The sequence below is a fragment of the Pseudonaja textilis genome, chromosome 1 (assembly GCF_049901715.1).
Source record: "Pseudonaja textilis isolate UNSWEBS1 chromosome 1, rPseTex1.2, whole genome shotgun sequence".
NCBI lineage: Eukaryota > Metazoa > Chordata > Lepidosauria > Squamata > Elapidae > Pseudonaja > Pseudonaja textilis.
The window spans coordinates 293,947,743-293,975,258 of NC_141990.1; the positions used below are offsets into that span (position 1 = coordinate 293,947,743).

General features: G+C 35.1%; 1 protein-coding gene and 1 long non-coding RNA gene across 5 annotated transcripts in view; one reads left to right on the top strand and one right to left on the bottom strand.

The window, feature by feature from the left end:
- The window catches only part of LOC148128257 (uncharacterized), a 299,527-nt gene that overhangs the window by 229,296 nt on the left and 42,715 nt on the right, over positions 1–27,516 (top strand). The gene's annotated exons all lie outside the window — the stretch shown is intronic.
- The window catches only part of DICER1 (dicer 1, ribonuclease III), a 61,265-nt gene continuing 36,463 nt past the window's right edge, over positions 2,715–27,516 (bottom strand). For all 4 annotated transcript variants that reach the window (XM_087922128.1, XM_087922125.1, XM_087922126.1 and 1 more), the window contains 13 exons: positions 26,242–26,421; positions 24,045–24,258; positions 23,464–23,617; positions 22,258–22,440; positions 21,422–21,527; positions 21,147–21,322; positions 19,777–20,554; positions 18,285–18,440; positions 9,387–10,266; positions 9,003–9,271; positions 8,233–8,395; positions 8,073–8,148; positions 2,715–7,520 (listed from right to left, as the gene is read on the bottom strand). In XM_087922128.1, coding sequence (XP_087778254.1) covers positions 7,355–7,520; positions 8,073–8,148; positions 8,233–8,395; positions 9,003–9,271; positions 9,387–10,266; positions 18,285–18,440; positions 19,777–20,554; positions 21,147–21,322; positions 21,422–21,527; positions 22,258–22,440; positions 23,464–23,617; positions 24,045–24,258; positions 26,242–26,421 — 3,501 coding nt within the window. In that variant the 3' untranslated portion in view covers positions 2,715–7,354. The remainder of the gene's footprint in view (positions 7,521–8,072; positions 8,149–8,232; positions 8,396–9,002; positions 9,272–9,386; positions 10,267–18,284; positions 18,441–19,776; positions 20,555–21,146; positions 21,323–21,421; positions 21,528–22,257; positions 22,441–23,463; positions 23,618–24,044; positions 24,259–26,241; positions 26,422–27,516) is intronic.

Consider the following 27,516-nt stretch of genomic DNA (forward strand, 5'->3'; position numbering starts at 1 on the left):
TTAACAATAGTAGTAATAAAATTCACCATTGTTGGTGCAGGTACACATTTGTATGTAACAGGGTATGTAATAAAGCCTGGAATTTTTTTCAGCCTTCTAATTCATTATATTAAGGATTGTTATATATGAGAAAATCCAATAAAAACAGTGTAAAATAGTTTTATGTCCCATTTCAAGTCACCCAAAGTGCCAGAGAATTCAAGCAAGAACTATTTCCAGTGCATTCAGAAAGTATTCAGACCCCCTTCGCTTTTGTCAATTTTATGTTGTAGCCTGATTCTTCAGTTGTTGAAATTTTTTTCCTCACTAATCTACACTCAGTATCCCATGTCTAAGTGAAAATACAATTTTAAAAATGTCTGTAAATTTATTTATTTTTAAATTAAAAAACTGAAACATCACATTGTATTCAGACTCTTCACTCAGTACTTTGTTGAAGCACCTCTGGCAGCAATTACAGCCTGGAGTCTTTTTGGGTATGACATGACAAGCTTTACATCCCTGGATTGGGGGATTTTCTGTCATTCTTCCTTGCAAATACTCTAAGTTGGGTGGCAACCATCAGTAGACAGCCATTTTCAGGTCCCTCCAGAGATGTTCAATAAGGTTCAGGTCAGGGCTCTGGCTGGGTCACTTTAGGACATTCACAGAGTTGCCCTAAGCCACTCCTGTTGTCTTGGCTGTGTGTTTAGAATTGCTGTCATGTTGGAAAGTGAACCTTAGCCACAGTCTGAGGTCCTGGGTGCTGGAGAACAGGTTTTCACTGAGGATATCCCTGTACTTTGCTCCATTCAGCTTTCCTTCAACCCAGTCTTCCAATCCCTGCTGCTGAAAAACACTCCCACAGCATGATCAACATGCTTCATTGTTGGGGTGATATTGGCTGGTGATGAGCAGTGGTGGGATTCAATTTTTTTTTACTACTGGTTCTGTGAGCATGGCTTGGTGGGCGTGGCAGGGGAAGGATACTGTAAAATCTCCAGTCAGAGGTGGTATTTGCCGGTTCTCCAAACTACTCAAAATTTCCGTTACCGGTTCTCCAGAACTGATCAGAACCTGCTGAATATCACCTCTGGTGATGAGCAGTGCCTGGTTTCTTCCAGACATAATGTTTAGAATTGAGGCCAAACAGTTCAATCTTGGTTTCATCAGACCAGACAATCTTATTCCTCAATCTTCAGGTGCTTTTTTGCAAACTCCAAGCAGGCTTCCGTGTATTTTGCACTTAGGAGAGGATTCTGTCTACCTACTCTGACATAAAGCCCAGATCAGTGGAAGGCTGCAGTGATGGTTGTCTGGAACTCTTGTCCCATCTCCACAGAAGATCTCTGGAGCTCAGTGACCATCGAATCCTTGGTCACCTCCCTTACTAAGGGCCTTACCCCGCCCCATTACCTTTTGACCAGGCGGGCGGCTCTTGAGTGAGTCTTGGTTGTGCCAAACTTCTTCCATTTGAGAATTATAGAGGCCACTATGCTCTTAGGAACTTCAGTGCAGCATAAATTTTATTGTAATCTTCCCCAGATCTGTCTTGTTATAATCCTCTGAGCTCTGCAGACAGTTCCTTTGACCTCATGGCTTTTGTTCTGCTACAGTATGCATTGTCCGCTGTGAGGCCTTCTGTAGAGGTGTGCCTTTCCAAATCATGTCCAATCAATTTACCTAATCAAGACATAGAAACATGTCAGCAATGATCAAAAGAAATGGGAGGCACTGAGCTAAATTTCAAGTGTTGTTGCAAAAGGTCCGAACACTTATGCCAAAGTGATTTGTTTTTTCTTTTTAATAAATTTGCAGACATTTCTAAATTTCTGTTTTCACTTTGTCATTATGGGGTGTTGAATGTAGATTAATGAGGAAGAAAACGAATTTCAGCAACTGTAGAATCAGGCTGCAGCATAACAAAATTGACAAAAGGGGGTATGAATACTTTCTGAATGCAATGTATACTGAAGTAAACTCATGATTGGCAGTAGTTAGTTAAGAACTTTAGCGACTGCTAATGAGAAGTATAGGGAAGATAGATTAAAAAATGGCTTCAAAACCACATAGTCATTTCTAAATGGGGAAAAGTTCTTATTTACTATAGAAAGTAGAGATTTTTTTTTACAAAGATGCTTTGTGAGTAAAATTGAGGATAAACTATTGCTGCTGTAGAAATGGGGTACTGTAGTATACTGATTAAGACATTGGACACTCAGCTCATCTATTCCCGTTTTAATCTTTTAGTAACAAGTGATAATTTTTAGAGATCAAACAGTGTTCCACTGCATTTAAACAGAAAGGTTTATGAAGAATTATTAGCTTGATTACCCTGCTTCCAGACTATTTATTAGGAAAAAAATTCTGGGATAAAATAGGGCATAGAGCTTTGGTACTCAGGTTGAAGTCTTATCTATTCCAAGACAGCAGGTTAGTTTATCTTCATTCTTAGAATTCTATTCCTAAAATCTGTTTCTGATAAGGTAGATGAAAGTGTCTCGTGGACAAGACTATTTTTATGAACTATCTGTCCTATATTCTCATTATGATTTAGGAAGATTTAGTTCCTTGATTGACAAAGATTTCATATACTATTTATTGTTCAAATGTACATGTGAAATCAGCAACTTATTGTGTATGCTTGGCTCTTATAGTAAAGGCAGTATGTTTAACGAACAATAATCCAATCTGATATACGCATTGCTGTGTTAAATACAGAAAAAACACAAGAATGAACAGAACATAACTTTATTGGGGATAGATTCAGCTACAATTTTACAAAAAAATATTAAAGGTAACTGTGATCCATAAGGTGCAGACTGCAATTTCCTGCAGCATGATTACAGTATGAATGAATTACATTTTATGTCCCTTAAGACAGCTGCAGCATGTGATGGGAATCTTTTATTGTCCATAAAATTATGTTATTCATTCTACTTGATTTTAACCATTTTCAAGTCAAACTGTTAACAGTTTAAAAGCCTGCAATTTTCAACTTTTTTTCCAACTTCTGTTTCTCCATATAACTTCCTTTTGTAGTAAACCATTTACATGAATGACATCAGTTTAAACAGTCTATGGTTATCCAAATTATAAAACACAAACAAGTAGAGGGAACCTATTAGCAGACTTTGAGACAGACAGATATATGTAGAATTATTCTTCAAATACATTGCGGCTACTGTTTTGTATTCTACACTGACACCCTGGAGATCTGTTATCAGATTTCTGCTGGTGAATGCTGTTAGGTTTCAGTTATGTTTTACAGTTGTAAATTATACATTTTTGAATAAAAATTATATAATTATAATTATCAAATCTTTCCTTACTGAACATGAAATTTGCCATCAATATGATTGACTCAACTTTGATTCAACCTTGTGTTCATTAGTCACATACAACTTATTCTACTATGTTCATTGAAGAATATAGAAGAATAATGCATGGCTTTAGTATGGTCAAATAACTTCCAATTTGAAAAGGCCTTTACTATTAATTTATACCACTTATAGTATGTTTAGAATGGAACAGAACCAAGAGTTACACTGAAAAGAACTTTTATAAAAAGTTACCAGATCCTTTCACATCCGAAATGAAGGAGAATGTAAGTGACCATCATGTAGACATGTAGATTTACATCAAGGGGAGTACATAAAAGTTAAATTTAACATTTAACCATTTTTATAAAAAAAATTAAAATGTGGTATAAGAAATTAAAAAATAAGTGATAAAGATAGAGGGAAGCATTTAGCAAGATTCTGTTCATGCACAGATAGTCCTCTCAACTCCTTTCTGTTGCAGCCTTTTGTATCTATTGAAATATATACTCCTGTGGAGATGAGAAACTTCCAAAAACTATGGCATAAAGCATCACCAACTGAAAGAAATCTTATAAAATACAGGAGTACACACTTGAGGCAGTATCTTCTAATCATACAAAGGGCTCCATGGAAATGTTTCATTAGTCAGTCATTTAAATGAAACAAATATACTAACATGCCATAGGAAACCAACAGCAAATGGCCTTTTCCACTTGTACAAGTTAACTGACATACTGCAAACACTCTAGTGGTTTTATTCAAATTTAACAAACCAAAACAGCAGCAAGTTCCGAATCATATTTTCTGTTAAAAGGGTATTTCTCCTTGAAATGAGGTAAAGCATGGTACCAAGTGCAATGATTATTTATGCTATATGAACAGAATAGCACAAAACAAAGCCATAATAAAAATTAAAAAAATGCAGCATAGTTAGGAGGACCGTAAGCAAGACAGTTTAACATATAGACACAAACATCTGAAAATACATTTATGCCATTAACCCCTCAGTTGTCTACATGACGAATCTGTGTTATACAAGACAGGTTTGCAACAGTCCCTTTCATCTGATGCTTGTGGTGTATAAAAAAATAACGGTCCTAATTTTCAAATTTAGGTCTCGAAAATACCCCCAAAATACTCAATTGTATTTTCTAGAAAAGGGAAAACAGTTGTACAAGATCAAAAATTTTATGTGTGGGTTTTGTGTTACCTTTGTGCATTCTAACAATTGAGCTAAATGCCAGAACAGAGACATTGCAATACTGTGCAGACACGCACAGCAGCAGGACCCAGATTTATAATTGGTCTTATTAAGTAATTTCAATTACATGGCTTGTTGTATTGTGGAGGCACTGAATAGGTTTAGATAAGGGAATTTCATTATCAGACTCTTCAATTGCTATCATGTAATATCCTATTCTTTGAAATTATTCAAGTACGAAATGTGTTCGTTGAATATGATTGGATTGTATTTTGGGTATGGCATTTTATAAAACCGCAAAAATGTATACATGTGATTGGGATAACACATGTTATTTAAAAAAAACCCTGTATGAGTATTTTTTAAAGGCTAATCTGGAAAAAAACAAGGAAAAGGTTCCTGGGAAAAACCATTTTACTAACAATTATTTAGTAGTTATGTTTACTTTGAGCCACAATGGTGAATTTAACAATATTTATTTTAAAATCATCTTTACAGTGTTGTTATTCCATAAGGAGATCTTATATGTCCCCCCGCTTTACTGAAAGCGGAAATATGATGTATGAATATGGATATAACCAACTAAAGAATCAGAGGCTGAAGAGGAATTATGTCTTGTTTCAATGCCAAAGCACCTATCCATAGTCCAAAATACAGTTTTAGTATCAGTCTTTATCTATTTGGGGTGGGGGTGAGAGGGGAGGGAGGGACCAAGAGAGAGAGGGCGGAGAGAGAGATATTTAATTCTTTTTGAACAAAATCAATGGTAACCATTCATGCTGAAATGAAGAACAGACTATTTTAAAGCTGAAAAAACTGCTTCTTCATATTTCTGAAATGGTTGCGCTATACACATACAAAAACTTGTATGCACTTCCATGCATTTTATTCTCTCATTAAATTAAGCTGCACACAAATACTATTTTGATTCATTATTATGAATTTAAACAAGGTATCTGTCACTCAAAATTAAATCCTGAAATTTAACTTATTTTTTTTTCTTACTAAGTTATGATTCTATTCTTCACAAAGATAAACCAGATGCTCCCCTTTTTTACAGTTTGAATGAATATCCTGGTGTGGAAAGGGGTGTGTGCCTTTAAATGTGGAGAATAGGATTATCTGTAATTTAGCACTTTAAAAACCATCAAGAGTAAACCACTGTGCTGGAAAACATTAAAAACTTTGCTCAGTTCTCTCAAACTTCAAGCATAATTAACAGGGGTAAAATTGCAGCAAACCTCTATTGATATTGGTGGGAGTGCAAGATGACCCACAGCTTTTTATAAAGGTAAATTAAGAGGTATTATAGTTACAGTGCAAAAATTAAAATTTCAAGCATAATACATACACATAGCACCAAAAACAAACAAACAAAAAACGATGCATGCAAAAAAGGAGAAAAAAAAGACATAAAAAGAACAAAGAACTGAGGTATTTAAGTGAAGGGTGCCTACAAATGTATAAAGAAATTGAGGCATAGCCTAACAATTTACGATTTCATATCAACTTAAACAACAATAATAAGCTACTCACTCTACATTAAAGAACCTAAGTCACAGATGTATCAAAAGTATGGCAGTTTCTCTCACACAACAACTTCCATGGCATTTTAACAGCACAGCTTTGGTAGGTGAAATATGCATGCAACTCTGAAAAGTACAGTAAGAATTATGTGGAAATTGCTTTTAAAGGTGTAAAGGTGCTCTATTTGTTAAATAGGTATCCAATAAAAAAAACTGCAGCATATTTTAGGTGCGATATGTCAAAGGTTCTTATTTCTTTTTTTAAAATGCAACAGTTCACACTGTGCAATTATCATTACTAAGTTCCAGTAAACCATGGCAGTAATCCACCAAGAAAATCTCCTGCATAAGCCCCTTGCAGTGAAAGGAAGTTCTACAAGAGTAATGGACACTGCTTAGTCTAGACTCTTGGTTTCTTAACAATGTAAATTAAGAAAAAACATTTCCTTTGCAATATCAAATAAAGTCTGTACTAATAATTTCCTTTGAAATGTTAAAAATAACCTCACTACAGATATATGAATACAATTCTATTACTTGCGTAATAAGTTAAGTCACAGCTAAACTAACAAGTACTGTAAATACAGAGATTTATCATTGCAAAATGCATTCTAAAAGTGGAGGGAATATAATACAATTTGTTCCAAAGAGATTAAAAAAAACCTGAAAGTTTTCTAATTTTGAGGGTGTACATATTTTTAAGGCAAGAACCTTTAATGCAAGACTATGTGGCATCAATTTAAAATTCTATTGAATGCAAGACATTTCAATTAAAAATCTGTCCCTAACAAATAAGTGCAATAATGATTGGGAATGCCATCTTAATGCAAAGATGACATGGAAAGAACAAGGACAATACTGGCACACTTATTTTTACACCATATTATCCAGCACAGTTTATAACTGCTTTGTGACTGGCACTAGTGCACAGATTAAAGGAATTTCAAGATATATCCATATTTCTAGATAATAGAGATACAGATATTTATCTCACAAGAGACATGGCTCCCTGGCCTTTAAGCTAAGCAAAGCAAACCTGTACTGTAGTGGAAAAGTAAACCCAAGGACCTGACAATTGTTTTGAACACTTGCTAAATATTAAAGCACTCTTGTGATTAAACAAAGCAGAAGTGAGGAAAGAAGACAAGATTGTGTTTGCGCAAAAAACCTATAACTACAATTAGTTCCAAAATTATGTATACATGTTAATGTTGTTAACTACTTTATTACCAAACTTTAATTGCTGTCTTCAGTTTTTTTCCTCTCAGCACATATATTTTTAAAAATTTTCTCTTTATGGTATATTTGTTTTTTAAGAAGACGTCTCAGCTTTTCGGAACCTGAGGTTGATTTGCTTTGAGGCTTCGTAGAGCTCTTCTTGCTGCTGCTGATTTGGCAATCCGATAGCTTCTTCCAACACCTTTGAACTTCCCCTTTCCTACAACTTCCACTGTTACTCTAACCTTTCCATCATAAGTTCTTTCAGCAGGACTATATGAATACAAATTAGAACAAAAACAAAAAGTCAAATTACAATGAAAATAGTAAATATGAAATTAATTCCAAAGAATAGCAATAGTAATCCCACAGTACAGATATATTTATTTAATCTTCTTGCAATAATATGATAACGGTAGGAGATGATCTGGCAGAATCTGAAGGCAAGGCAAACATATCATTGGTTTGGAGTTGCTAAGCTCCCACAAGAGGCCAAAGTCCACCTCCCTCCCCCCAGTGAATTATGTTGACTTTTATCTAACATTAATTTGCCTTGACCATTAGTAGATCAGAGTCTTGAGTATAGGTAGCATGTAATAAATTTTGTGCTTTGAACTCAACTTCTGTTTCTGGTTATTTGCGCATGACAATAACCAAGTAAAATCATGGACCTTATATGTAATTGTAGAGTTACATATACTAGTATAAACCAGTTTTTGATACATGGGGAAAAAGTCATGTTTACCACCCACTCTCTCTCTCATACAAAGTCAGCATAAAATTATTATATAGATTTATTTAAATATTAAAAACAGGAATTCTTACCTAAATTTGGCTGTCTCTGGCTCCATTTCCAACAGCTCTCTTACTGGCGAACGGGGCACATTTGCAGAGAATTTTTCTATAATAAAAATATATAGAAAATTGTAATCTCCTAATCAAAGTAATAAACAGAACCTTTTTTTTCTGAAAACAATTACATTACCTATTAATGGCCTCATCATTGGATAATACACTTGCCAAACCATTTCCAGAGACATTTCACTATCCATGTAAATTGCACCAGCAAGGGACTCAAATATATCTCCCATAGCCTTTGGTACTTCTATATCTTCTTCTTTTTCTTCATCTTCTTCAGATCTTCGGAGCTAAAAGTCATCAGAAAGAGTTGACCAATAAAAGTCATTGCAAAGTTTATATTAAAAATACAACTGGACTGTATCCTAGTCTGTTTGACTGTGATAAAACTGGCTTACTTGGCTACTTGCACAGAATTAAGGAATTCTGTGGAAAGAATTTTGGCAGAGGCCTATCAGCGTCATTACTAAGAAGGCTGCTAGGTGAGACATGATAAGACAGGAAGCAGCAGCAGTGGAGAAGGAAAGCAAAATTTTTAGCAAATTTGCCTTCTTCTCATAGGTAGAATCCAAGCCGGAGAGTTGCTCTCTCCTTGTAGTAAAAAGAATAGCTCAATTTTCTGTTGCCTGGGAAGTGAAATTTCTGTTTTATTTTTTACAAGGGGTTATTTGTATCCATATGCATACAACTGAGAGATTATGTTTTTATGATCTGTGGGTTTGTGTGTATGTATGATTTATTTGAACACATTCATTAATTTGTAAATATATATTGCAAATGGCACTTCTGAATTACAGAAAGCTGTCTATACCATTATTGCTGTTTTATGTCCTATGCATAAATCCATATATTTTAAATGATACTCAAATCAAAATTACTAGTATTTTTGTGACTAACCTCAGAATCCATTCCTTGCATTTCATTCTTTTCCATTTGAAACTGTACAAAATCATCAATAACATGAAACAGCTCAGGAGAAACAGCTTTGAAATATTTGTGGTAGTCATATTTTACAGCCAGTGAGGCAAAGATGGTGTTGTTTACAAGAGCTGATCTCAAGTCTGTTAGGACTCCTGGTGAGTGCTGTCGTGGGTCTTCGTAAAGGTGCTTAGTTATGAGGTAGTCCAAAATTGCATCTCCCAGAAATTCTAACCGCTGGTAACAATCTTGATAAGGATTGTGGGATAAGAGAGAATTATAGAATAATACAATTAACACCTCTTTCAAATAATTTCCATTCCTTTAAGTACACAAGCTTAGAGAAAATTCTATGTGACTCACCAGTAATGGTGTTGTAATGATACGAGGCATGAGTAAATGCCTGAAGAAGATAAGCCTTGTTCTTAAAATTGTAGTTAATTTTTTTCTCAAAGTTTTCAAAGCCTGATATAAGATGATTTAAGGTTGTCTCAGCATCTGGATGATCAAACATACATCTTGGAGGAATCTTTAAACAGCCATATACCAAGTCTTTATAGTGAGAAGATTCTTGCTTAGCTAAAGAGGCAGAAATGCAGTTTGCTGAAGAATGCTTCTGTTGGCTATTAAAATGGTCTCTGTAAGAGTACAGAACATTGTCCCACTCAGTTTTTTTAATAACTGGAAGCACTTTCAGACCCAATGAACAGAGGAAAAGCTGGGCAGCTCTTTCCCCACAGCTGGTCAGATAACATCCCAAAAGGGCTTCTACACAGTCTGCAATGCTTTTGTCAGCAATGCACTGTTCTGTATGCAAATCATATGAGATAGATTGTTTTCCAGCATCAATACCACAATTTTCCTCTGATGGATTCCAGAAACCTACAACAAAATCATCCTCTTCAACAGCTTTGCTAGGATCTAAGTAGCACATTGCATCCCATGAGCTATAGTCAAAATCATCAAAATCTGATGAAAATTGAACATTAGTCAAAGATGATTTTTTGGGTGCTTTCCATTCATAACTGCTATCAGCAGGTGAAAACGGAGACAGTGATATTTTCTTTACAAATGCTCCAGAACCCATTAACATGTTGTCAATAAATTTGATATGCTCCTGATCATATTCCAAAAAGTCATCTTCAAACTCAGTTTCTTCCTTGGGTACTCGCCACATTAACTCATCGTCATCGTCATCATCGTCATAATCATGTTTTCCATTAGACAGTAAGCCCTCTTTTGTCTAAAAATAGAAAAAAAACCTCATGTTAAAATTTTGCAATAATGTTGTAACTTCATGTAAAATAGCTGTAGATAAAATTTAAATGCAGTAAATGTTGTCGATCAATAGAAATATTCTTGGGCAGTGGTTCCGATTCCTCTTAGAAGGTAGATCTTGGAACAAACATTTCTCCCATAGTTGTTTGCTGTTAAGCTCCATAATCTTATCCATGTTTTTAACATCTAAATAAATCTAATGGTAAAATAACCTGCGTATTTTGATTTGGAAATCATTAGGATACAGACTATGCTAATTTTTGTCTCATTTCTAATGTCCAACGTGGGGAATAAAAACGCTAAACTGATGACAGTCGTCTTAGCTGGATGAAGATAAAGACAAGACTAATTCAGAAAAGAAGTGCTATACAGGTAGTCCTCAACTTACAACCACAATTGAGCCCAAAATTTATGCTAAGTGAGAAATTAGTTAAGCGAGTTTTATCTCATTTTATGACCTTTCTTGCCACATTTTTAAATGAATCACTGTAGCTGTGAAATTAGTAACACAATTGTTAAGTGAATTGACTTTCCCGTTGACTTTGCTTGTCAGAAAGTCAACAAAAAAGGATCACAAGACCCCAGGACACTGCAACTGTCCTAAATGTGAGTCAGCTGTCAAACATCTGAATGTAAATCACATGACCACAGGGATGCTGCAATGGTGGTAAGTGTGAAAAATCCTCATAAGTCACTTGTTTCACTGTCGTTGTAACTTCAAATGGTCACTAAATAAACAGTTGTAAGTTGCAGACTACCTGTATATCAAAACATCTAATTATCGAACTGGCCTCCTACAAGTTATTTACATCCCAAAATTCTAAGAGGGCAATCTTTTCAGATATCATCACAAGATCACAGAAGGAAATGTGGGCACAAAACAAACAAAGAAACAAAAATGGTTAAAAATATTTGAGATTTCTATGATCATGCAAAATTATTTCATCAGACTTTGGTAATTCAAATGTTTTAAGGGTTAATTAAGTAGTTTTCAGGATGCTTTAATACAGGGGTCACCAACCTTTTGAACCTCAGAGACCACCAAACTCATAATTTTAAATCCTGTGGACCACTAATATGAATTTTGACCGACGGTGGCTTCCCCAAAAAGTCTGCAGGAAAATTCCCCACCTCGTTTTCCTACCGATCGATCATTTATTTATTTATTTATTTGAGATGGCAGGATACAGTCTCCAGCTCTGTTCGGGGGGGAGGGGGGGAAAGACTTTTGGCTTCATGCAAGGAAAGCAACAGAAGTCTTTCTTTCTCTCCCCCAAACTGCCAGAAATGAGTCTTTGTGAGACTTGTCACACTGGTGTAGTCTCTTGGAGCAGGATGCCTTGCAGGGTCCCAAAGACTCATTTCTGGTGGAGCTTGGGGGAGAGAAAGAAAGACTTTTGCTGCTTTCCTTGCGTGCAGCCAAAAGCAAAAGAAAAAAGAAGCGGCCAGGTGGCTAGGCGAGGCACATGGGGTGAGTGGAGCAAGTTCCTCCTCTCTGCCCTTTCCCCCCTCCCCTCACTACCTCGTGTTGTTCGCAATGCAACACAAGCCTTGTGTTCCCACAGGCCATGTGGGCAGCACAGCCTTGTGTTTCTGCGCAACCTGGATTAATTGCTTTGGGGGGTGACATTTCTCTGCGGACCATTAAAATTTTCTCGTGGTCCACCAGTGATCCCCAGCCCACTGGTTGGCGACCATTGCTTCTACAGACACAAAAAGGGCTGCTTATATGTATGGTGCTATCTACCTAAAGAAAGCCAAAAAATGATATGAAGGCAATAATAAAAACTCCACATTAATGGTTTTGAATTTGGACATTTATATAGAAAGAAGACTTCAGTTTGTTTTTGCTGAGCTATATTTTCAATTCTACTGTATAATTGGTGCCTAATAGAAATTGAAATTACCTCCAAAAGAAGACATAAGACATAAGAATTTATTTGTCATTACACTCGCAAGCGGGTGCAACGAAATGAGGTGCTCTTCCACAAGTAAAACTGGACAACACCATTGAAAGAAAAATAAAATTAAACACAACAGACCATACAATAATCTCTATACAATTTAAAAAGGTAAATACCCCATTACTCTCAGCCATTAAATTCCACAAAAATCTTATGACCCTGCATTCAAACTCAAAACTGCACTTGGATAAAAACTGTTCTTAAATCTAGTCGTCCTTGTTCTTAATACCCTGAATCTCCTTCTCGATGGTAATAGTTCAAAGAGCTGATGTCCCGGATGAGAGGAGTCATTCAATATATTAAATATCTTCCTCTTACATCTATTCCTATACCGTTCTTCCAAAGAGGGGAGTGAGCAGCCAATGACGTTTTGGGCCATCTTAATCACCCTCTGAATTGCCTTTTTCTCTGCCACTGTGCAGCTCGAGAACCATACACAGAGACAGTAGGATAATATACTCTCAATTGAACTCCGATAGAAGGTAGTCAGTAGACTCTCAGCCAGTTGTTGTTTCCTAAGAATCCTTAGTAAATACAACCGTTGTTGTGCCTTCTTAATTAAAGCAGCGGTGTTTGCACTCCAGGTCAGGTCATTTGTAATGATGGTCCCGAGATACTTACATTCAACCACCTGTTCCACACGAACTCCCTCTATATACAGTGGCTGAATGTCTGCTCTTTTTTCCTATAGTCCACTATAACCTCCTTGGTCTTCTTAATGTTAAATAGAAGATTATTATTTTTGCACCAGTGGGATAGCTGTAATACCTCATCCCGATATGCAGACTCATCATCCCCAGAAATAAGTCCTACAAGCGTAGTATCGTCTGCAAATTTTATTATCTTATTGTTGGGATGTTTATTTGTGCAATCTGATGAATAAATGGAGAACAGTAGTGGACTAAGGACACAACCTGCGGAGTGCCAATGCTAAGTGTCTTGACAGTAGAAATATAATCATTCAGTTTAACTCTTTGTGGACGATTTGTTAAAAAATCCAATATCCATAAACAAATAGAATCTGGAAAATCTAGATCTTTGAGCTTGGCTATTAATCTGTGCGGTATGATGGTATTGAAAGCAGAACTAAAATCTGCGAACAACATTCTTACATAATTCCCTGGTGTTTCCAAATGGGATAAGGCCATGTGAAGCACAGTAATAATTGCATCCTCGGTTGATCTATTTTCTTTGTAAGCAAACTGAAGCCCATCAAAGGAATCAGGAAGGCAGGAGATAATATAATTTAGAACTAGCTTCTCAAAGCACTTCATTAAGATAGAAGTTAGTGCTACCGGCCTATAGTCGCTAGGACCATTTGTGGGCAACTTTTTAGGCAGTGGAACGATGGTGGAAGCCTTGAGACACACAGGAACCACACTTTGTGTCAAGGATCGATTAAAAATTTCAGTCCACACCCCAGCTAGCTGATCAGCACAATCTTTTACCACACGACCAGGAATTGAGTCGGGCCCAGCTGACTTTCTGGAATTAACCACCTTCACTGTCTGCCTCACATCCTGCTCATTCACAATGAAGGGGAGGCTCTGCTGAGTAAATGATGGCAAAGGGACAGTTTCAGTTTGATGGATCTCAAATCGAGCAAAAAAATTGTTCAACTCCTCAACCACCGCCGCACTACCATCCAAAGAGACCTTTTTTGCTTTATAGTTCGTTAGTTGTTGAACCCCCTGCCAAACCTGCCTCATGTTATTACTGAGAAAGCAGTCTTCAATTCTCCTCTTATATTCGGCCTTAGCTTGCTTAATACCTCTCTCCAAGTTTGTTCTTGCAGCACTATAATCTAGATCATTCCCAGACTTAAAAGCCTTATTTCTTGCGTACAACAAGCGTCTAACCTTCCCGGTCATCCAAGGTTTTTGATTAGGATACACCCGGATTCGTTTATCCACCGTGACAGTATCAATACAGTGTGCCATATACCCTAGCACGGCAGCCGTGTGTTCGTTGAGATCAGGATGATCAAAAACTTCCCAGTTTGTGCATTCGAAGCAGTCCTTTAGCTGCTCCATTGCTCCCTCTGGCCAGCTTTTCACCGTCTTGACTACCGACCCCGCCTGTTTTCTCAGAGGAATATACTCCGGGGCTAAAAGCAGAGACAAGTGATCTGACTGGCCCAGATGTGGTAGTTCTAATACCCTGTATCCATTTACAATATTCGTGTAGACCTTATCCAAGGTGTTCGATCCCCTAGTTGCACACCTTATATGTTGATAGAATTTAGGGAGGACCACACGAAGATCTACATGATTAAAATCTCCTGCAATAATGAATACAGCATCTGGAAATTTGCTTTGCAAGTTGCCAATTTCATCACCCAGGAAGCCCAGAGCCAAATCTGCATTTGCGTCTGGCGGAATGTAAACAGCAAGAATAATAACAATGCTGAATTACAAGAAACTGCTGGTTTCTTTTCTGTATTTCCTCTCCCCCTACAATAAAGGAAACTTTGTATATTATCCAAGATTTTTAAAAAGTGAGGAATTCAAACAGGATATAACATACATTTTTCTTGTCCTTTTCCTAACTAGCTAAGAAAAGACTTAGCTGTACTACCCTGTACCAGATAAGACCTTATCTGCTCAGCTGGAGGCTCAATCAATGCAGGTATGAATACAAGTCTGTACCACCACTGTCATTTTCCAACCACAATTTTATGCAATGAAAACTTCTGAGAAAGCTGAACATTTATAATTCTTTAAAAAGAGCTTCAGCTAGTTACCACTATGAATTTGTGATTTAAATTTTATATCCCTTTAAAATAAAATAAAGTACAACAATCATGACAAAGCAGTCATTGATTTGTCTAATTCTCTTTTAACACCATGCATAGCATTACAGTCTAAGGAAGCATTTCTTTTATTACAAGCACAAGTCTTCTATGATCTAACTTAATCAGAAATTTTTCTACTCAAGACTAATAAAAATGAAGTTATTTTCATTTTAACTAAAAATCCTTGAATACAACCTCACAGAAGAAATAGTTAATAATTTTGATTACCTTTATTCACCTTTTTCAGCTGTACACTATCAATTATACGTGGGGTAACCAAAATTGTTCACAAGTACAGACCACAACAGAGATTGTCTAGAAATGATGGAAGTATCATCAGCGTGACTTTCTACTCTTTCCAAAATTATTACCAGAAACCTTGACATGCGCTAAATAAAATAAATAACCAGAAACCTTAAAAGTTCATAATTTTGGACATTTGCATTGTTCATATGAAGGTATTTATTCAGTTTGAAGAGTTCTGGACTTCTATACTTTTTACTCAACTTAAATAATTGAGTATCAGCACCTAACTTTGTCTTTTAAATTCACTTAATATTAATTCCTTTTTAAAAAAATGGTCATAGTTTTTGAGGTATTCTGCTGCTTTCAAAATTTTATTAGGGTAATTATCCATTTATGCTTTCAGGCTAATAATGCTGCTAGCAAATTCATTTTTAATCATTTTCCTTTTTTGTATAAATTTAGGCAATAAAAATATTTTATGGTACAATAATATTACATTGTAATATTTTTATTGTGCCCTCTAGTGGTTTTGTAGTCAAAGTATGAATCTCAGAAAACAGATACGCACACACACAAAAAATCTAATCAATCTAATCACTTTTTAACGGATAAAACACTAATTATAAACCTAAAAAACTACTGTGGACTTCTGTTGTAATTATTGCAGATAAATTCAAGGGAAAGTAAGTACAACAATATCATTCAGTTTATTCCACCTAGAAGTCTAGCAATATTGTTTTTGGCAAACAATATTCTTTATTATACCGTAAAGCAATTCATAGTAATATAAGAATCCAGAACTTGGTCTAAAATAATCTACACCAAGGAGCTCTAAACAAGCATTTTAAGATACCATTACATGTATTTTTGCAACAATTATTTTGAGAAAGCAGGAGAAATATTAGTTCAAAGTTGTGATTTTAGGAATTCAGATTCTGTAAGGCAATATAACACCTGTGGTTAAATAGTAAACTGTTATGTCCCACCTTCAAAAATAAACAGATAAGGCTGAAAGCAGCAGTCCTCGCAAACAAAGGCAACAACCAGGAGTCTCCACCGATCACAGAAATATTAGTTCAAAGTTGTGATTTTAGGAATTCAGATTCTGTAAGGCAATATAACACCTGTGGTTAAATAGTAAATTATCAGAAAACTTTGTCAAAATCTGGTTCTATTCTGGAACAGTAAAAATAGAATCCTTATTACAATAACACTGAAATACTTTTCTTAAATTGCAGCTTCAGTTGTAAATTCAGGAATTTGGGATTGGATATTAAAGAACTTTAGGACGAAAAGGACACCTGATTCCAATACTTATCAAATCTATTATTTTTCCTTGCTATGCATTTGGATGTCTCATAACAAAGAAAATACTACATGTAAAATTTGCATGAATGCAATACAGAATAAAATAGATCTTCAAAAAAAAGCATTTTGTCACAAAACAAAAGATATTGAGAAGAAACAGCTAAAAATTAGCATGATAAAAGCCAACCTGTATTTCGTATGCTAAATTCTGACCCTTGTTTTTTGGACACTTTATCAGTGAAACTGAAGAGCCAGGAAAGATGACAAAATAAGGAGTCATAAATTCCTTTTTACATTTTTATATAGGCAGATTGATAGAAACAAAAACTGTTACATAGACATTGTACTGATATCAAGAGTATAATTTTATAGGTATAAATCCATCTCAGAAATGACTGAATGAAAACAGATACACGAAAAATAATGATTAAGATGTCTGACATAATTCAGAAGATAAGATGGTATTACTTTAGGTTATCCGCTCATAAATATTTTTGAAACATTATAATGAGCAATTAAATATAATGTATAGGAAAAATAAATTATGCAGAAGATATTTAAGCTACTGGTATCTGACATGAACTGTTCAGATTTTTTAAAATTTGCATATGGTTCAGACAGTTGTGTGTCTTTTCTTCAGGCACTGATAAAATAAATTTGATTGTGTGAATATTGTGCCATATTTAACTAGCTCTGCAATATAGAACTATTTTGTTCTATAACCTGTAGTGTTTCTTTGAAACATACTTTTATTCATTTATGACCCCAAAAACAGAGTATGTCCTCAAGGAAGTTTGTATTCAACACAGGAAGAAATGAACAAAAATCTCTGTACACCCAATAATTATTTGGCTAATAATTGAAAGCTGGGAATGTAAATAATTTTTTTCATAATGTTCTTTGAGATTTTACAAACACTAAACATTATTTATTATAATTTTATCTGTAATATAAGATGGGTTGGACCGGGAGGAGATAAATTTCCAGCAATGGTAATTACATTTGGCAATCTTCAGTTTAAAAGGCAAAGAACTTAGGCACTGTCTTGTTTATAGTCAGGGTTTTCCAAATGGGGGCCTTATCTTAAAAAAAGATTCCTATTCTTTCAGGTAAATAAGGTTTTAACTCACAAATTATAATTTTTGCATGAAGCAAATATTTGATTTGAGTTATTTGAGCAAATATGCATTCAAGTTGAGTTATTTCTGAAGAGAATATTTGCATTTTCATACAGTGTCACAATAGAAATTACTGGTCATGAGACGAAAGAGACTCCTAATTGCTATTTTGTGTCTGATTCAACCCTTCTTTAAAAAAAACTGCATTATGACTTTCACTAAAAAGCTAAATAGGTGCAGCTTACACACCTTCAATACTGAATTATTCATTCTTCTATGCTTACAGGTAAAGGGAGGAAAAATCTTATCTTTTCAAAACAGGACAAGTAAAATCTTATCTTTTCCAAAACCACAAGTATTTTTTGCTTATTTCCATTTATTATTTAATCTTCCAATATAACGTTTAATCCTACTTTTATTGCAGAGGCTGTTTTAAGACAAATAAAAAAGCAGACAATATTTTATGGAAGACTGGTTCTGTAAGGGCCTTCTTGTTTCTCTTGCAACAACAACACATTTGTAACTGAGACATGTAGTATTTCAAAAGACTTACCATTTCATCTTTTCCCCATTTGTCTGTGTTACTCTTGTCTTGGTTTACTATGTAACCAGGAGGAAGCCAGTTCACGGGAGGATCAAATATAGACACTACCATGCGACTAGGAAGCCCTTTCTTTTTTCCAAGACGATACAGGTTACAATTGCTGACCTTTGAGGGGGGGAAAGTTTATCATAAACAGAATATTCAAAAATTCAATGCACGTGTTTACAAAGGTAGATAGTAAAATCTACCTCTATTAAATTTGTAACTTTTGGAAACACAGCTGAAATCCATCAGGTAAGCTCAGTATAGGTACTCCTCACTTAAGAACATAATTAGGATATACTGGAATTTATGTGGTGAAGTGAAGTAGTTATTAGAAGAACATCACGTCACCACGCCACTTAGCAACAGTAGTTCTGGTACTCCCAGTTGCAGTTGTTACAACCACACCATCATTAGGTGAGGACCTCATCCTTCTCCTACTCTGTGTAAACCGAGCTTCATCCTGCTGCCTCCTCCCCAATTGGGTCCAGCAAGCTCCCTCCAGCATATGAGGCTCTGCCATCCTACTATGCTCACATCTACTTCAATTCCTCCCACCCGCTGATCTTCCCATCTCTGCCCTTTGGCCAATCTTGCCACTGCATCCTACCCTGTTGCCCCCTGCTGATCTTAACCATCATCATCTTCCTCCTCCTGCGGACAGGCTGCCAAGCATTCAAATTTTGATCATGTGACCATGGGGGCACTGCAACGGGTGTAACTTCAAGGACCAGACATAACTACCATTTATTTAGCATCACCATAGCTTTGTTGTAACTTTGGTCATTGAAATAATGGTCCTAAAGTGAGGAGTACCTGTACATTATAATATCATTATTTCTAAAGTGACAAAAAGGTAAACGAAGCTGTTCTTCAGTTACTCAAATTACTTTTGCAAATGCATACAGTACACAGAATACAGACAATAAGTCAATATAGGTAATCCTCACTTATTGATCACAATTAGGGCTGGCAACTCCTTCACTAAGTAATGTGGGCATTAAGTGAAATTTCATACGACTGTGCCAGAGTTATGTCATGTCTGCTGCAGTTATTAAACAAATCACTAGTTTGTTAATTGCAACATCTGGTGACTGTGACTTGCAACTTCCTGCCAGCTTGTCCATGGACACTGCTTGTCAGAACCAGTTGTGAAATTGCATATGACAATCCCGTGACAGTAAGATGTTGTGATCGGCACAACGTGTGCTGGTAACAAACAACTGAATCACAATCATGCAATCAAAAGAACACTGTGATGGTTACAAGTTCGAGGACTGGTTATAAATCAGCACTTACAACAGCACTGTTGTAACTTTCATTGGTCAGTGAACAAGGCAGCTGGCAGTGGGAACTATATGTACATACTACAACAACACTGCTACATGTCACTGGATTTGCTGGTTTGTACACAAACTGAAACTCTCAGAGAGTGGAAAATCATGGATACACTACTCACTTTTTTGCTTCTCATATACGACAGGCGTCCCTCATGAGCATCAGGATAAGTGCAAAACAAGTATGTAGTGATGGCATGTTTTAAAAATGAATCACCAAGCATTTCAAGCCGTTCCAGATTAAATCCATCACTAGCATTTGAAAGAGTCAATGCCTGAAGAATGAGACCAGGGTTTGGACCAAGGGTTCTTGAGGAATAACCACTGGAAGAGCTTGTTACAGAATCCATGCTTTCTTCTGAAGGCTTGCAACCTTCTGAAGCACTGGTGGTCACTGCCATTTTGGGACAATCATCTGAGGTAGAATTGTTAGCATTTCCATCAAGATATTTATTATTCAGAGTACATTCATTGCTGAACTTGAGCTGGTTCTCATTGTTGTATAAATTTTGAATAGGATACGAGGTAGTTGATTGTACAGGTATTTCTTGCCTGCAGTAACTCAGTTGATTTTCTTGGCAAATTTCTCTGTTAGATATGTCACAATTGCTATTGGCAAGTTTTTTATTGTAAGAAACACCGTTAGTTGTTGCCAGTTCTACTGAGACATCCTTTTGGAGTTTGCTAGGTGAATCTATCAATGCTCTGTAGCTCACAGACATTTGGTCATGCTTATCTGCGGAGGAGGTTTTAATAGCACCTTGATGTGCAGCATTTTCAGGGACTATAATTGCACTGTGCTTACAATAATTTTCATTCTCTTCTAGAGAAGAATTAGGAGCAGAGATGAAGGATTTGCTGTCAATAGATTTTTTCCATCCAAAGTCCAGGTTAGGATATCTGAAAAATAAATTATGTAATTAAAAATGTCTAATTGATACAAGTATAGAAGGCTTAGTTTATAATGCTGATAGTTGATTTTCAATATATCCCTCTCCAATGGCATTATAACTATATTGCTTTGCAAACTGCTTTTAGATCTCATAAAATCCAAATCAATTAATAACTGTTTTGTTTGATAGAATTAAAAGATGGGAGTCCTGCTATTCAGTGAATTCTGGATGTTGTCCATGATATTAGCAGCAGCTAAAAAAACCTGAGAACAAAATGAACTGATTTCAAAAAAGTAATAAATAGAAGTAAGAAACAAATAAACATCTGCAATATTTATGGAAGTATAACTTTAAAAATTTGTACTATGGAAAATTATCTATTGTTATCCAAGTTAACATTGGCAAGTAAATCATTAGACTTCATTTTAGTTCTTAGAAAATATACTAGTAAAATATAAACATCTCTTTTCTGTAAGCTGAAAAACGCAAAGTTCTGATAGGGCATTTATGGATCCACTGAGAAGCTATGTGAAAACATGTTAAATTGCCTAACTCCAGAGTAGTGTTCCTACATAGTTAAACTATAATGTATTTAATACCTAAAATCCATAGGAAGTGACTTGACTCCTACACCAGCATCAATAGCTGTTTGAGATCTGAGTTCCTCGGCTGTCAAAAGGCAGTGAAGACGATAAAGGATACTAGGGAGACAAACTGCTTTTCTCCACAGTGATGCTGGAATAGGATGTATAGCGCAGAGTTCTGGAACCAAAATCTTTAATAGAAAACAAGACAAAACTCCATTTTAAAATCTTACAAATTTTAGAGTAACAAGGTGCTACTGAGCCCTCTAAAATAAAAAATATATTATTACCTGTTTATTTTGCAGACTTTCCCACTTGGCTTTCCGTTTCTCTGCACTGCTTAATGGAAGAGCTTTCCCCTTTTGATTCAAATGTCGAGGTGTCAAAAGATTAAGTCTATAACAAAATGACAAGGCTTTTTATAAAAGGCTTACTATAATATTTCAAATTCCATTTTGAAAGATGGAAACAAGAAAAAAAATTGATTTATACTGTAAGGTTTAGTAGTAGGGATGTTTTGCTTCTTTTGAATTGAATGTATATCATAAGCTGAAAAATATGGAGATTTTTTCTGTAGGAAAAAAATCTAGCCATGTAATTGATTTTTTCCCCCGAGTCAGTGATTTGTGCATCAATTCTATTCAGGAGGAGTTGAGAAAAAGTAAATAGAGGAACCATCCTATTTAGGTGGAGAAATCTAATTGTAGCCTTCTTTGACTTTACCCAGCTTTTATTTTAATTCTATTTTAATATTTGCTGCTTATTGTGCTTACGAAAAGATGACAGTAAAACATGTTTCTGTTTAGGGACTATGAAGGGGATGACCGCCCCTCCCCAAAAAGTTTTTAATCTTCTCTGATAGAGTGGGTTGATATTAGAACAACCTATATATTGTTCCATGATGAAAGTAAAAAGCCTTTGGGAGTGGGAATTCACTTATAGAGCAGATCTGAAAAATCCTCTCAAGAAAATGCATTAGTCTAGGATTGTCCCCTGAACACATTTCTTTTTGAAAAAAGTAACATTAAATATGTCTAAAGTCACCATCTACATGGAAACCTGATGCCATATGTTTATAAATCACCACCACAAGGAAAAATGTGTAAATTCTGATAGTTGACTTTACCTTGAAGATGTGTGGTCCACATCCAGCAATGGCTGGTTGAGATTGGTCAGATCAAGGTTGTATTTTGTTTTATAATATTCAGCAAATGTTTCATATTCTGGTGAAGGAAATTTGCTCAATGGTGTAAGATCTGTGTAGACATCAGCAACATAGAATCGATGAGGCTGGTCAAAATTTCGATACCTGGATAGAAACAGATATTTCGATGCCAATGTCAAACACTGTGCCAAATAAATTGTCTACCATTTCCTGATGTTGGATTTAATTACAAACCAGTCTGAAATAAAATATAATTTTATTTTCAAAATAATTACTGATCAAAAACAATGAGCTTATCTTCCAGTAAGATTTTCTGCAAGATGTTGATATTCCCAAATATTAAAATACAATACAAATCCCCTTCCTTTCAATAGATATTCTTTTGAAGAACAAAATTAACTGAATAGTTATTTTGATCTTGGCTGTTGCAACTTCATTGAAATTAGGAGGAAAATTTTCCAAAGAAAAAGGAAGCATTCTATGTTTAATCAGGTAAATGTAAAACAATATATTTTATTACTATTCCATTTTTAATTCAGAGATTCCATAGTTTTTTTTACAAGCTATGCTTAAAATATTTCATGTTTTATTATATAATTTCCATTGAATTTTCCTATCCATATTAACGCAGCTCTAAAATTTTCTTTATTGCTGTCAAAAATTCTGAAGAATATTTTGCATCCTACATTTATGTGATCAAATTTCCTTTCTCTTTTAGTGATGCCACATCTTGTATTAGGAAGCCTAGTGGGTAGCGGTAGGCAAAACATTTCCATTTTCAATTGTCTCTAAATTGAAGTATCTTATTTCAAGTTTGAAATGTTCTCATCTTAAACAACTTTCTTCTGATTTTGAAACAAGGTATTTCTACTTTAAACTTGAATTAGTTTAGTTTGAAACATTTTGCATATCACTCCTGATGGGCACTTCTTCACACTATGCAATTATTAGGATCAACGAAAGTGTTTTAATACTCTATTATTTGGGATAACTTTTTTTTTATTTTGACATGTAACCTTTTTAAGAAATCTGGACTCCAACTCCTTTAAGTCAGACTTTATCACTATAGGATGTTCTAATGTTTGCATTAAACTGTTAAAAGCTGAACAAATATAACTAGTTCTAAATACATAGAGATATTAATTTCAATTTTCAGAAAATACTCACCTTGGAATGATAACTGCATCCTGGTAATCCTCTAATTTAAAAATGAATGGTGTTTCTTTTGTATATTGTGTACTGGGAATGCCAGTACGAGCTTCCGATTTCTCAATATTTTCCATAAATTTAAAATCAATGTCCAAAGTGCTGGAGCCATCAACTTAAAAACAAAATATTTTGTTTGAATTTCAAAACTGAAAATATTTTCAGATTCTTAGCACATATTTTAAAATGGTAAATTAATGATCCCAAATAATTTTTGTCAAAATCTATTTTGTAACACCACAGGGCTTTTGATGGTAATCAATATTTCAGAAGAATAGAAATCAACCTGAAATACTGTTCTAAGGACTAAAGTTTATATACTATAGTATTTCTCTAGCTTCTGCTTTTACAAGTAATATTCAAAATCTAAAACAACTAAAAGACAAAACCCCTTTATTTGTTAAATTTTTATGCTTGTGTTGCAAATCATTTTGTACAAAATGCTCTAACATAAAGGATTGTTAAAGGATGTTAAACAATTTAAAGGACATTAATCAACTGTATGTAACTTTAATTAATAAATAAAGCAGCACTCTTCTTACCAACATTAAGAGGTAGAACACAATAGGCTGAATCAGCATCAGTGGGTCTGAATTCTAGTGCAGGTTTTTCAAGTCGAAGAATATGAGAGAATATATATTGGTGAAGTCGTGTGATTAACTCAAGCATTTGTAATGACAAAGTGAAACTTGATTTCTTTAACTCAATAGATATAGTCACTTCTCCTGAGCGGGTATATACAGGAAAATGAGGAATCTAGGTAAACAAACAAACAACTATAAGATGGTTATCAGAAGGCATTGGCTAAAATTTGTGTCCCTTGTTAATAACCAAAGTACATCTAATATTCAAACCAGCATAAGGGTATACTGTATTTTTTGGAGTATAAGACACTCTGAAGTATAAGGCGCACCTAGTTTTGGGGAAAGAAAACAAGAAAAAAAATGTGCTGCTGTCTCTGCCTCCCAGAAATTTGCTTCCTTGCAGCAAACAGCAAAAACACCCTGTTCAGCTTCAGCACAGCCTGATTAGCATAAACAGCTGATTGTCTGTGAGAATTGCCTCCCAATGATCAGCTGTTTCAGGCTGCAGGGATTGCCATAGCTTATTGCCTCCGCGCATCCCATTTTTAGCCTCCATATCCCGTTTTCAGCCTCCGCACATCCCGTTTTTAGCCTCTGCACATCCCATTTTTGACCCGTTCCAGATGGCAGAGATCAAAATGGATGGAAAATGGAGCACACAGAGGCCAAAAACGGGGCACTTGGAAGCAACAATACGCAATGGCAATCCCTGCAGCCTGAAACAGCTGGTTGTTGGGAGGCTGATCCAACCGACAACCAGCTGCTTGTGCTAATCAGGCTGTGCTGAAGCTGAAACAGGCTGTTTGCTGCAAAGAGACAAATTGCTGGGAGGCAGTGGCCAAAGGGTGGGGTCCAGCAGGTGGGCGGGGCTTTGCCAACATAAGCTGTGTAAGACGCACAGACATTTCCACCCACTTTTGGGGGTGGAAAAAGTGTGTCTTATACTCTGAAAAATACATTATATATTTACAGACATTAAATTATAGATTGCAAACACAAAAACCAACCCATGCTAATGTCAGGTTAAAAGTGAAAACTGTCAGAAAAATGTAATAGATTCATTCAAGAACCACGAATGGTAGCCACATAGAAGCTAATATTATAATCTGAATATTTGTCAAATTCAAGTCAATGTAGTTTTTATACAGTTTTCTTGTAAGAATATCACAATTTTTCAAATAACTATAACCTTTATATTTTTTGGTTTTCTTCTGCAATGTTATTATTTATAAGGTGCTACCTTAGAAAGACAATTCTTGATGCAAATCAGGATTAAGGAGCACATGTGGTTTGTATATAACTAAGCATGAATTTTATTAGTATCCTTTATCGCCCATTCCAATCCTAACCTATTCTGGGAGGAATACAAGAACAACAATATAAAAACTAAAGAAACCATCAATCTTATCAGAGGGCCCAAATAAAACCAAATAAACTAGGGGTTGAAAGCATGCTGAAATAGTTTTGCTTGAAATGCGTCCTGAAATAAAAGAAATGCTAGGGTCATGCGAACCTCTTGGGCAGGAAAACTCCCTTAAAGTTCCCTATTGTAGTTTAGTGAGAATGTTCACCCACAATCTCGCCACTCCATTTTGTATTAGCTGTAACTTCTGGAGCAAAATTATACTCCCATTTGAGAAATATGCATACTTTGGAAGATATGCAGAAACAAGAAAGAACATAATGCTCTCATACATTAGTGTTACTTGAAATATTAATCTTGGGTTTAGTTTAATTTGTGTATATGCATTCTACAATAGAAGGCATTGCTTAAAATATGTATCAATTATAGAAAGATAAGAAAGCATAGGATTTAGAAAGCCTGTCATAATATAAAAACATTTTCTTCCTATGATCAAGTTCTTTTACAGAGAGGCAATGTGTGTAACTGCATTCTCTATTTCACAAAATTCCCATATAAACTGCATCACTCTAAAGCAATGATGAAAAAGAAACAAGCAACTGAGTTACTGATCTGGATCATTTTATTATTATAGTGTTTCAAACATTTCAAAACATAAATATTAGGTAACTGACAGGTAAGATAAAGCAAAAAGTGTTCGATAAATATGAAGTTCTACTGTAAGAGACTGGCTTGAACACCTTAAAGCAAATGTAAAAAAAAAAGAGAAATGCATGTACATGTGTATTATACCTGAGGTATAGGTTTGGCTGTTAGTATTCCAAAACATCTTGTTGTATCTTCGGGAGGATATAGCTTTCGTCTTCTGAAGTTGAGCTCATCAGGCAGAGGAGTAGTTAAGACCATACCAATTACATAAAGGTAACAGGGTTGATCAGGTTTGGGATAACTGTCCCTCAAACATTCTGGAATCTATAGACATAATATAATAAACATGCTTTTTAAATAAAAATTGTCCTTAGAAATAGAGTTTGTAAATAAATTATCTTTGCATATACACATTATTAAAACAAATAGAATGCAGGATTGAATTGTAAGTTGTCAGTGATTTATTGATTTATATAACTAACAGATAAAAAGTTGATGCATAGTTATTGCATCCTGAAACCATTTGGAACCAGTTTCTACCACAAAGACAATAAATAAAACTAAAGAACCAAAATGGAATGAAGTAAAAGAGGCTCCAGTTTAAAAAATAATAACACTCAGTAAGTTAGTGAGTCTTTGGCAAAGTTTCTATTTAAGCTATTTTGGAATTTACAAATTCAGCCCTGGTTTCCTCAGGTAAGGCTAGGAAAGGCTTCTTGCTTGAAATCTGTATTGTTGCTATCACAATGCTGGATAGACCAAGGATCTAATATGTTACAGATATAACTTCCTCCTAACTAAAACTTGCTTCAAATTTGACAATGAGATTTTGCAAATAAAAAGTGTTATTACCTGATGTTTCCCATTTGTTTGCAACACTTCAAAATCCAAAAAAAACATATTTACTTTAATTTGTGCCTCTTGGATTATACCCTGTTCTTTTCATTCCCCTAAAATAACATTTGAATGTTACCCCTGAATAGTATACCTTAATACGGACTGGGTAGCAAACCAATTCAAAGGAACAAAAGCTCAGGCTCAAGGCAGATGCTCAGATAGCACTAGTTGGCAACTCTTTAAATGTGATTTTTTTTTCTTGGCTTGTGGAGCTGACCTCCCAAGCTTTTTCCTAATTCTAAAACAAATGCATTTGATTTAAATTGCTATTAACAAGTGCTATATGTTCAAATACAAATTGCTACAGTCCTCTATTCTACAATTTCTCCTTAACCACATTATACCCAAAAGCTGCAGCTATCATAAGGTTGCAATACTGGACTTTAGTATAATAATGAGTGATTAAATACTGATTCTGTATTCTATTTTTCATCCAAAGACACAAAAAATAGCACACAGCATTCATATTCATCAGTAGTCATATGACACCAAAGATAATGCTTCATCTCATACTAGAAAAAA